This window comes from Crocodylus siamensis, chromosome 1, assembly GCF_052110815.1.
Source record: "Crocodylus siamensis isolate JL-2025a chromosome 1, ASM5211081v1, whole genome shotgun sequence".
Taxonomy (NCBI): Eukaryota; Metazoa; Chordata; order Crocodylia; family Crocodylidae; genus Crocodylus; species Crocodylus siamensis.
The window spans coordinates 360,298,282-360,310,917 of record NC_143395.1 but is presented as its reverse complement, the minus strand read 5'-3'; the positions used below and the strand labels follow the sequence as shown (position 1 = coordinate 360,310,917).

Sequence of the window (12,636 nt, the reverse complement as noted above, 5' to 3'; positions counted from 1 at the left end):
GTCTGTTCCTGTCCTCTACCTCTCTCTCTCTCTCTCTCTCTCTCCCCCACCCCCCAACACACATGCAAAAGAGTGGACATTAAATGTAAGGAGACAGATTAGTAGCTGGAATGTGTACTTGTGTCTTTCCTGGCTTTTTAAGCGCAAGTGGGGCTATCTCCCAAATGTGGGTAATTAGGAAAATACCCTTCATATGGAAGGCTCATGTCAATATTGGACTGCTGTGATCTCTTTGGCTTTCATCAGAAAAGACAAATTAATTTTACTGGTAGTAACAACCATGTCTCTTAATGCATTTATGATTAAGTTAAACTACACTGGGGTATCATAGAAAATTAGGGCTGGAAGGGACCTCAGGAGGTCATCTAGTCCAACCCTGTGCTCAAAGCAGGACCATCCCCAACTAGATCATCCCAGCAAGGGCTTTGTCTAGCCAGGACTTAAAAACCTCCGAGGATGGAGATTTCCCCACCTCACTGGATAACTTGTTCTAGTGCTTTACTACCCTCCTAGTTAGAGAGTTAGTAATATCTAAACTTTCAGTTTGAGACCATTGTTCCTTATCCTGGCCTCTGCCACCACTGAGAACAGTCTAGCCCGATCCTCTTTGGAACCTCCCTTCAGGTAGTTGAAGGTTGCTATTAAATCCCCTCTTGGTCTTCTCTTCTCCAGACTAAATAAGCCCAGTTCCCTCAGCCTGTCCTCATAAATCAGGTGCCCCAGGCTCCTAACCATTTTTGTTGCCCTCCACTGGACTCTCTCCTGTTTGTCTACATCCTTTTTGTAGTGAGGGGCCCAAAACTGAACACAGTATTTCAGATGTGACCTCACCAGTGCTGAATAGAGGGGAATAATCACTTCCTTCAATCTGCTACCAACACTTCTACTAATGCAGTCAACTATATGTGCTGTGTGACTGATGATGGTGCTGTGATCATCACTTAACACTTTGAGTTGGTATATTTTCAGCTATAGGAAACTCTCACCTTGTCTGCTGTTGTTTCGGTTTTTGGTTTAATTTCTCCTATGAGGAGGAAAACAGCTCTTCACATCAGTAGGTATTTGATTATGCAGAAGCAGTCTGAATTGTTTTAGATGGTTTTTATCCAGGACAATGATGCTGGTAAGGTTTAGTAGGCGCATTAGAATAGGAAGCAAATGTATGTGGTACTCTTCGTGGAATATAGCACACAATAGTTTTATGAACTCAAATGTCCTGACTTTATGGTTACCTCTGAGAAAAAGGCCTTGGAAGGACATATGAAGAAAATGTCTCAATGGATAAGCCACCCAACTGGGAGTCAAGAGAATTAAGTTCTCTATGGCTCTCTCCTTGACTTAATACTTGATGCCTGACATAATACTAAACAAGAAGTAGGAAAGTTCAGACCTCTTTTTGGAGGAAGAAATACAAAAGTCCTGTATAAGATCATCCTTCCCCCAACTAACATCTGTAGTTAATCAGCAGCTCTAGCGTGTCAGGCATTGTAAAGGGGTCTGAAGACCACCGGGAAGAAAGATATGACTGCAGAATTCTGGGCCAGTCTGTCACTGACACCATCTGACTATTGAGTCTTCTAGTCTTGGGCTCCACTGCCTGATAGATCACCCGTGGAGTTGTGGAGCGCTGTCCAGGGCAGGAGAATTCTCATGTTGAATTTGACTTGTACACTAAGTAGATTCACTCCGAAGAGACTTCATGTAGTATCTGAAGTTGACTCTAAATAACATGTTTTGCCAACTCCACCTCCTCATACTCTCACATGGCTTCCCTCCCAGCTCCAGGTCTTCCACTGACAAAATAAGTCCTGCCCATTCAGGCACACTGGAGAACAGCAATTAGGTTGAATAGACAACTTGGAGTGTCTCTGAGTGCCCACGTAACCAGCAGTGCTTTCAAAACACGGTAGCTTGAACACAGTACTGACATACATGCTCAGCATCTCTCTAAGTCATTGAGTTTATTTAACTGCTGGTTTGTGGTACACATGGGCAGCTTTATTTTGTCAGCAGAAGTCCCAGGGTTGGGAGAAAGGCTGTGCAGACTTGCCTCCTGAATTTGCGGTGTACCAGCTAGTTGAATCCAGGGGGAGAGTCTGGAGAGAATTGCACTTTTTCCTCTAAACCACCTTTTTTGTGCATCTGTATGTTGAATGACATCTGTGCGGGAAATGAATACGCAGTTCCCCTCTCTTTCTTCTTTAATATAGCCTCTTTTCATTTGCCTGCTCATTTGCTAACAACTGTTTACTTTGGTTGGTAGCTTTGAGACCTTTCTGACATAGTCCTCCACCCTTGCTTTCTAGAAGTTTCATAGATAAATCACGGTGAATTAGCTTGTTTTTCCTGCCTGCCAGCTAATGTTTGCAACATTCTTGTTCACCTCCAGATGAGTGAATGTGTTTGTTGCACAACATCACCAAATTAACCAAGAAATACAGTATGTTTCCATTAGTTCTCTACCAGCAAGCTGGCATCAGTTTTACCATGTGTCATTCTTTCTTTAGTAGTCGTTAGAATCCATGTTTTAGTAGAACTTCCTTTGAGTCAGTATTACTCAATATTCTTGGGTTTTAAAGGTACCATATTTACCCTCATCCAAGACAGCTTTGATGATTTAAGATGATCCCTCAATAATTAGATTCTGTACATGGAAAATTTATAAATTTATTATAATTTTCCATTTATAGAACCTAATTATTGGAAGGTCATTAACAATTTGTCATCCCCGCACCTCTGTGACGGGGAAGGCAGCAGCAGAGGGAACAGGCAATGTGGGAGTCAAGGAGTCAGTGGGGAATTAGCCTGACTTCACTCCTTGCCTCTCTAGCTGACTGCCCCTTGCTGCCTTTCCCTTTCTCGTCCCCACTTTCACCGCTGCTTACCCTCAGTCGTGACGCCATGTCTGACTCTTGCTCCACCCTGGCCAGGTAGCAGCAACAGCTCTGGCCCCAGCCCTGGGACTAGGACTGAGTTGGGGCCAGTGATGCTGCTGCTGTCACTACCTGACTGAAGTGGAACCGGAGCTGGAGCTGCAGTTCAGGTTAAGCAGTGATGGATGGGATGCAGGCAGCCTGGGTGCTTGCCAGAACCACCAGTTATTCCGATGGAGCCAAGACAGGATAAGCGTAAGCGTGTGTGTGCGTGCGCATGTGTGTGTGGTTGGGGTGGTCAGCTGACAGCGGAACAGGAAGAGGCAGCAGGGCTGAAGGGGGTGGGAGCAGGGGCTGTGGCTGTCACTGGCTCGGGGTTGGGGCTGGAGCGAGAGCCAGAGTGTGAGCTGTAGCAGCCACCTCTCCCCCACATACTCAAATCCAAGACAAGGGGCTTTTCCTCCCATATTGAATAGGGAAATAATCTTTGTCCTGGATTTGTTTAAATTGGATAACACCTTTAGAAAGTATCATATAATCAGGGATCTGGGTTTGCCGTGCCCCACGGAAAAACAGAGAAAACCATGGGTTGCACCCACTGGGGTGCGGAGGCCCTAGAGGGCAGCAGGGTGGGAGCCCGCAGCCCATGCCTGCTTTCACCCCGTGCATGGATCGCCCCACCACCAGGAGTGCACACAGCAGCGGAGAGACGGTATCACCCTGCCCGCCAGGGAGGGGCAAGGGAGCAGTGGAGGCGGGGGAGCAAGGGGTGGGGGGAGTGAGGGGCCTTTAATTTTAATAAAGGATTTGGGGGGGGGGGGGGTTATCAGAGAATGTTTTATGAGGGAAAACCAAGATCTTTGCTTATAATATACTATGTAGAGACTTTCTACTTACATTAAGAAATGCATTATTGATGGTAAAATTTTCCAACAGAGGAATCTACACATTTTTAGAACCTAGAAAAATTCTAGCTTCTCGAGCAGGAATTTTTATGAATGAATAAAATATCAGCGTATTTTTCAGTGTAATTTTTTATAAGGTCAAGCAAGTAAATTTTTAGCCCAGGATGGACTTCAGTGTCTACATCAACCTGGTAAGTTTATCTTGGAATATTGTAATTACCTCAGAAACAACATTTCCTTTACTGTGAATATTGATCCATACAGTGCCATACACCAGTGTGCATCCTACCTGTTTCACAGGCCTCCTTCTCTCCCAGCCTCTTACTTAATAACTTTCCCTTCCTGTTCTTATACTACCCTTATTATTTTAGTGCTCAAGGACCTTCCAGATGTGTTAAACTTCCTCCTCCTCTGCTTACTTAATCATACACATTTATTCACTTCCTTTCATTCTCTCTTCCCACTGTCACTACTCATCATCCTAAATTTGTTACCTTGTAATTAACTCACCATTCATCTTCATCCCTCAGACTTTTCTTCCCATCCCCATTTGTGAATTCTTTTTGCCCCTACAAATTAATTAACCAGAGGTGAAATGGAGAATAAAAGGTGGTGGCATTTTTCCAGCTCTTCCTGTGTGAGTCCCTGCAATGAGATGTGGCCCACAGTAGATAGTGTAGATTTTCAGAATATAGTCATGGGTGCCTTTTGGCTTCTTGCTTGCAGGGATGGAAAATAAGAGATGATATTTCATAGTTATCTATCCCTGGCGGTAGGATACAACGTTACAGTATATTGCACAGATCTATGACGTTCCTTCTTTCTTGGGGAATGACATAGTTAACACTGATAATGTTGGAATGCTATTGTAGCTATGATAGACCAGCAATTATGCAAGAGGCAAGGGTGATATCTATTTTTGTGGGTGATATCTTTTGCTGGACCAACTCCCTGGTTGGGATAAAGCTAGACGAGCTTTAGAATGCCAGATATTCTTCATTAGGTAACAGAGTGCCTTGCATTTAAAATTTTATTTAACTTTATCCCAACCATGTAGTTGGTCCAGTAAATAGTTAACATTCACATTTTAAATGATTATTGCTGGGCACTGAGCCAAATGGATCAGCCGATGCATCTTAGATCTATTCTTTTAGGCCATCTGCAGCCTTGTCTCTGGTTTGGTTATACTAGATAAACATTTTTCAGATTGTCCTTTGCAGCCATTAAACCTGAAGTCTTGTTGTTTCATTTTAAATGAAAGCTGAGATGCTGAAGAACAAGATAGTAGCTTTGGACAAGCACTGGTGTGGCACATCAGCACAGTGTGGCTGTTTTTGAGTCATGCAATTAATTTTCAGCTGCAGCTTTTCATAGCTGCTGTAGCTTTCTGTACCCTTTCAGGCTGCCTCCTGGGTAGAAGACAAGCTGCCTTGTTACCCCCTGCTCAGTCAGATATTTTAAATCTTATCCTAATGGCAGGTGCCAGTCATCTTTTCTCTTTCACTGCTGTTCCGCTTGCAGTGTTTCTTCCCTGGTCTCTGCAGAGGTGCACTAGAGATTCTTTTCTTAATTGGCAAATAACTCTGGGTAGTTTGTTGGTTTGTCATGGCTATGACAGACATTTCTAATTGTTTCTCTCAGGATATTTATGTGAAAATATAACTAGTGAAAACTAGTGTTGACAGGCCCGTAGGGAGGAAACCACTGCTGCTGTTGAGTTCCTCTTCTTGAAGGAGAACCTCCCCTGTTCTTCATGTTAAGCCTATGTGGCAGGCTCAGTAGGATGGGTTCTGCCTGCAGAAGTATGCAGCTATGATCAGGGTAGCTGAGGAAAACTCTGGTCCTAACCTCAGTTTTCTTGAGGAAACAAGCCTTGACCAGGGAATCTTCTGAGCTCGACCACTAGGCCTGATCCCAGGCAACTGACGTGAGAGGGTTCAGCAAGAGTCGTTGCGGGTGCTGTTTCATTGGCTCTGTTGCTGAATTGAGGAAGTGTAAGCAGAACTCCCCATGCCGGTTGAACAGGAAACAGCAGTAGCTGCTGTCACACTGCCCTGCAGCCACAGTATCATTTAAAATTGTCTCATAATTGGAAGCTTTTCTTTGCAATTGTGACAATTAGGACTTGTTTTTAAATGAAACGTTAGATTCTGCAGAACTTAAAAGTATTAGGTGATAGCTCACTAGCTAGAGTGCTGGGTTTCCAAGGCTGGGGTCTAGGCTGGTGTCCACCTGCTGCCTGGCTGGTACTTTTGGGGGTTGGACTAGTTGATTCTTGAGGTCTCTTCCAATTCTATGATTATACTTGTTCAAGGCAAGTGGGCTTTGTCAATACAAGGAGTACTGATTAAATAGGAGAGTTGCCTTGAGGAGAGTACAGCAAGATAAGCATTTAGTGAAGTCTTCCAAAATAGGTATAAATCAGGGGACAGCAAACTTCGCCCTGCAGGCCATACCAGGCTCACAGAGCTATTAGATCCAGCCTGCAGAGCGAGGTTTTCAGTAGTGTTTGGCAACATGGATCTTTGTCCATGCTGTACCATGGTCAGGAAGTCGTGTGGAGAAGTGGTGGCAGCAGCTGAGCTTTGACTTGAGCTGGGTCATTCTGGTCCGCTGCTGGAAAACATTGCTATCCCCTGATACAGATAATTCAAGAGCCATGTTTCCCAAACCTTGTGGGTTTATGCCCCAGCATAGTAAAGTCAGGCACTCTCATGCCCCTCTACTTCAGCATTGTTGCTGATTTTTCCCCTCCCACTGACAGTGGAAGTTGGGAAGAGCAAGAATGCTCAACTTTACTACGGTAGCACCACTGTTTTCTGCCATGATTTGCACATGCCCTGCTTCCACCTGGGAGTACACCTCACAGTCTGGGGAAGACAGATTTAGAAGATAAAAAAGGTGTACAATGTAGTGATTAGCAGCCAAATGAACTAATCAGCACTACAGTCCAGATGTGTTCCTTCAGTACAAAGTGACCTGATAGAAAGGGTAGAAATAGCTTAAATGGGGAGGAGAAGCTAATCCATTTTGGGCCATTTTATGTAGAAGAATATAAAAATAAAGTAATATGTTATACAGAAGTGTAAATTAAGAAGAAAGGTTGGAATGCTTTGGCTAAAATAAAGGGAAAGTGATAGTGAAAGGGAAATAGAGAGGATAGAGACACCTTGGAGACCATGTGGGGGAAAAATGATATAAGATGACTGTCAGGAAGACTGGGGGAGCTGGAATAGGTAACTGGTCAGTAGAGTGGATACTGTGTCCTGGTCATTTAAATCTAGCTGGTTAAAGAATGAAAACTGCCCTTGTTTTCTGGGGGAGGACAGGGACTGTAAAAATAAACATGTAGTTAGGCAGTTTTGGAGTGATGTATCAATGCTGGTTGGTCTAGGAAATAATGCAAGAGGCCTGAAGAAATATGCATTGCATGTGAAGCTTGTCTAAGTCTCTCCCAACCATGAAGTTAGTCCAAAACATGTAGTAAACCATTCTAGAATTTCCAGATTTAAAAGTATGAGAATTTGATTGTAAAATTGCCCTGTCAGGGTGCTACAAATACACACGCCCAGAGAATGGTTGAAATTCACTACCACTGAATTTTTGTTGTTATATCATTTACCTCACCAAGGGAAAAGATTTCAGAGCCAATAGCTATACTGAATAATTATATTAATATTCACAGACTTCAGTTACACTTCTAAACCACCATATTTCACTGCAATGTCTTGATGTTTTAATGAGTGATGGTAGTTTGTACACCTTGGAGCACAGATTGGATAGCTAACAAAGCACAGAAGACTGTGGAACCAAGTTCTATTCAGCTCATGGTGATGAGAACATAGTACATAGGTGATTGAATGGGAAGTTCTGACCCAGGAACACACACATTGTATAAACGCTTTTGCAAATGTTCAAAATTAAGCACATAGACAAGGTTTTATAGGATATGGGGACTGCTTGTTATTGCATCTTGAATTATTTAGGTTTTTGTGTTTCCAGCTGACAAATCTGTGAAACAGACAATGGAAAAGTAAAGTATTGTGTTCAGGACTGACCAGATTGCTGTGGTTGATACAGAAAACTGAATTAATTGATTCCCAGTCTTTCTCACTAAATTGTAGAATGCTTTAAATGCAGGATCTCAATTCTGGGAAGGGTTTACTAATGCCTTAACATTCAACTGTGATACCTTCCCTTTTGGAGTTATGTTGTTTTGTTTGATAGAAAGCAGCCTCCTTACTTTTTTCCCCAGATTAATAATATCAGTAGATTGCTGCCAAGTGACTATTCAGTATGGAATCTGGGAACAGTCTAACATGTTCTGTTTTCTAATTTTGCTAGGACTTTACAGACCCCAGCCCAAGTTCCAGTGGTTGTTTCACCTGGAAACCAGCAACTTCACACTGTAACACTCCAAACAGTGCCTCTTACAACAGTGATAGCCAGTACAGATCCAGCATCAGCAACAACTCCACAAAAATTTATCTTACAAGCCATTCCTACTTCACAGTCCATGACAGTTCTTAAAGAAAATGTCATGTTGCAGTCTCCAAAACCAGTGTCTCCTCCTTCATCCATTGTCTTTACCCCTGCTCAAGTTCAGCAGGTTCTCACCAGCAATGTGCAAACCATTTGCAATGGAACAGTCAATATGGCTTCATCTCCATCTTTCAGTGCTCCTACCCCTGTGGTAACTTTCTCAGCCAGCAGTTCACAGATGGTAGCTCATCCTTCTGGCACTGTGATCACTTCAGTAATTAAAGCACCAGAAACCAAACAAACGGTTATACAAGGAATGGTAAAAGAGGAGACAGAAGATAACAAAATAGAGGATACTGAGCAGTCGGAGCAGAGGTTCCAGCAGCAGCCTTTTTTGATGGTGTTATCCAATTCCAATGGATTCCCACCTAATATACAAGTAAAACAAGAAAGTGAACAGTTGGAACCAAATTCATATTAATAAAAACCAACCCCTGTGGATGATGATTTTCATAAATGTGATGGGACCTTTTCAGTTCTTGTATATATGATTTAATTCCAAAGCAGGTGTTACTGAGCTACTTAATTTCTGCAGTTAATTGTTAGAAGTCATGCTTTAGACTGGGTTTTGATTTTCTGTTAATTGCTAAATGTTATCATAAAAATAAAATGATATATTACTACTCATGTTTCAAAATACAAGCATGAAGGAACATGCATTTTATGCTATGAAGACTTTCTCTTGAGTTTTTGGCCAAAGTTCTGAACTTTTTATATACTGAGCATTTTCTGTCTGTTGCTAATTTACATTGCAATAACATATTATAGCCTTTTCTGTTTAATCTGCAAATGTCACTTGACTTTTGAAGCAACAGCTACTTTCCACAGAACATCATTTTCATTCCATGTATATGAAGTTTGATTATCAAGTTTACCAAATATCTATTTTATATCAGTTAATTAAATCAGTCTAAGTAATAGACAGTAGCAACCAGGTATCCTCCTGTTGCATTTTTGCACAAACGAATGGGTGTGCAAAATAAGAATACACTCCTGTTGAGAGTAAACAAAGCATTTACACCAGTAATGGACATTATCAGATCTATATTTTTGCTATATAAACACATCAAATATATTTAATTACAGAAACTAGTGGCATCACTACTGGTGCAATTATTTTATACCATTTTGTGGCTACAGATTTTAACTATCTTGCTTTCTATTTCAGATTATTTTGTAAGGATGAAAAGTGAATTGTATACAATTTATGCCGGTAGTCTGAGATTAATACTTTTAAGAATTCTTTTTTCATATGTAAATAATGTAAATTTAATTTTACAAGGAAGTTTTTCAACTAACTTGTTTCTATAGAAAAAATTTTGATAGATGAAAATAAGATCATTATGTTTAGAAGTCTAAAGTTATATGTATTCATATTCCAGAGTGAATTTGTATTTAAAGACAAATTTTTAAATGATGGAGCCCTTTGGATTCTGGGTTCCTTGTCTTTTGTATTTTAATTGGTTTATTATGAAAATAAATCAGGCGGGAAAAAACACAAACTGATACTGATCCACAAGCTATTTGTCTGAGTAACAGCTTTGTGCCATACTGTTACAAGTGAACTGTAACAGCCAACTCCAGACCTACTGAATTAACTCTATATATTTGGAAACAAGCACAGGTGATTTCAACATTTTCTTACCTTAGAAAGTCTCTGCATAATTATGGGACATCACAAAATGACAAACTACAAATTGTTCAGGGCTTTTTGGAATCAATATCACAACATGCTTCTTTCTGTGATGACTCTGAAAACTTACAGTCCTCTGATAACATGGAGTACGGACAGTGAACAAACATTTGTAAGCTAAATTCTAGTTTCATTTAGTTCTGTAGTTCTTCAAAGTTCTATTGGTTTCCATAGTAAACCCCTGTACTGAGCAGGTATAAAGATTGGCTATATTAATTTTTATCAGAGGGTAAATCAAACAGCATTTTTATATGAATTTTAATGTATCTAATTTATTAGAAAAACAAATTATATTTTGACAAGTTAAATATATTTTGCCAAAAGTGTTCATAATATGGAGTGTGGAAAATTCCCTTTTGGAGGAAAACATTTCAAATGAACAGAATTCCACTCCCATTCATGGTGTGAAAGCTACGTAAAAACAGTAAGGTTTCTATTCAGGAGTTTTATTGGCTCTGTTCACAAAATTAAAGGCAGTTTACCACCACATGTTTTTTAGTGCTAGATACAGTATGTGGCAACACTTATTGATAGTTTTATTTGGTTGAAGAGCTCCTACATCTATGCACATGCGCTTAAAAATCTGAAGAAAACTTGTGGTGGGCAATTATTTGGGTCCGTGGGCAGCACAAGCAGTTTTGGGGAGCTGTCATGGGTCGGTCAGCATTCCCTCTTCCTGACACGCTCCCCCCCGCCCCTCACTTGCCCTGCGGCTTCTTCCCTGCCACTGCCACCAGTGACCAGCAGCGGCTGAGCACACAGCCGTGACCTGCCTCTGCTCTGGACTTGCCTTGACTGGAGCGGACGAACTCTAGATCAACCGGGACCCATGTACACAGCCCAGACCATGGCACACCCCGCACCTGCTCCAGACTGGCCTGCCCGCAATGAGTGCTGTGGCAGCCGGGCAGAAGCTGCTGCTGGGTACAAGGGAAAAGGAGCCACCTCCCCATTCACCACTACTAGGCCCTTTTTGTTACAACCTCCTGGAGCCTGTGCCCAAGCTGTCCTGCACCTCCTTTCCACTGCTACTGCTGCCCTGCTGGGTGGCCCAGAGGCAGCACTGGTAGCAGTGATGACCGCAATGGAGATGAGCCACAGGGCAGCCTGGGTGCAGACTCCACGCAGCTGAGGAAAAATAGCAGCGATGAGGAGGAATTGGCTGCTTTTCCCCCAGGTGCCCAGCAGCAGCTTCTGCCCAGCTGCCACCACTGCCACTCATGGGTGGGTGATCTAGAGCAGGGGTAGGGCAGCCCAGGGCCGGTGCTGAGCACGTGGGTCTTGGCTGGTCTGGCCAGAGTAGGTGCAGGCCGGGGTTGTGCATGCGACCAGTCTTCATGGAGCCAGGGGCTCGGGGCCACAGCAGTAGCTGGAAGGAACCACGACCTGTGAAGTAAAGAAAACTTTTAGATTCCTAAACAGACCATTGACTCCTTCAGTTTCTGAGTAGTAATACCCGTGGTGCCTTGCCCCTGTTTTTGCCTGCAGTGGAGGCAGGGGGCAGTGTCCTGGATTTCACATTAATCAGAGAAAGGAGGACCAGAAAGGAGCTGTAAGATCATCAAGTCCAGTCCCTGGCCATGGTCAGGAGGTAATTTGGCTCAAAGAGCTCAGTGAGGTATTTGTCCATTGTTCCATTTGGTCACCCTACTTAAGAGTGAGTGAGTGACTGAGTGAGAACTGGGTCAATCAAAATGGAAGCATTTCTTTATTTTGAGGCAAGCCGTCATAAGCAGAGATCCTAGATTTCTCTGAGAAAAATACCCCCCAATTTTTAGATAGAACCCCAGTCCTCCCAAATCCACATTTTCCAGTGAATAAAGTGAAATGCTATGTGTGTGTGGTAGGTTTCATTTTAATCATGGAAAGATGTGGACTTTGGGTTATACATTTTTGGAGATAAAATATTATTTTTTTTGTTTTTTATTAGAGAAAACCAGGATCCTTGGTCCTAAGACAATGCTGGCTTTAAACCCCAAACTCAGTTAAGCAAAACCCAAGCCACTCTTAGCAAGTCTTATGTTGCATGGCAGAGCCTCATCAGAGCTCAGAGACACCTTACCACATAGGAAATGCCAGCCCAGAAGAGCTTTCCATCTATTTTCTCATCTGTCAAGTATGAAACACCAGAAGGAAACATGACTACATCCTGCTTGCCACCAAACAACTTGGAGGTAAACAGACTATTGCAACTTTTCTCTGCATATAAAATGAGCTATTCCAAACTGGAGATTTTACCACCTTTGACTCTCCTGGAAATATGAACTTTCATTTCTCCATGGAGAACTTTTACAATCTTTTCTCTGACGCCGGATGAAGGGTGCTTCTGCATGAAAGCTTGCAATTAAACATTTTTTGTGCAAAAATCTAGTTGGTCTAATAAAGGATATCACCTCTACCCCGTTGACTGCTTTTTCCTCTAGACCAATATGGATACAACGTAGACACCGGACCTCATACATTTTGAGCACTTTTAATCGCCATACATTGTACAGGGGTGAAACGTCCGTACAAACACTAAAGTAACCACGCACCCTCCAGCCCTACAACGCAGCCAACCCCGCCGGCCCGCGCCCGAGCCCGTGCCCCGACACCGCCCTCAGCCGCGGCGGAGCCGGCTCCC

At 42.6% G+C, this 12,636-nt stretch overlaps 1 protein-coding gene across 6 annotated transcripts in view; it reads left to right on the top strand.

The window, feature by feature from the left end:
- Positions 1-9,812, top strand: part of ELF1 (E74 like ETS transcription factor 1) — a 120,389-nt gene extending 110,577 nt beyond the window's left edge. For 5 of the 6 annotated variants that reach the window (XM_090024769.1, XM_090024778.1, XM_090024804.1 and 2 more), the window contains exon 8: positions 8,123-9,810. In XM_090024769.1, coding sequence (XP_089880895.1) covers positions 8,123-8,741 — 619 coding nt within the window. In that variant the 3' untranslated portion in view covers positions 8,742-9,810. Of the gene's footprint in view, positions 1-8,122 lie in introns of all 6 variants that reach the window. The other variant, XM_090024812.1, reaches the window with a different exon arrangement.
- The last annotated feature ends 2,824 nt before the right edge of the window (positions 9,813-12,636 follow it).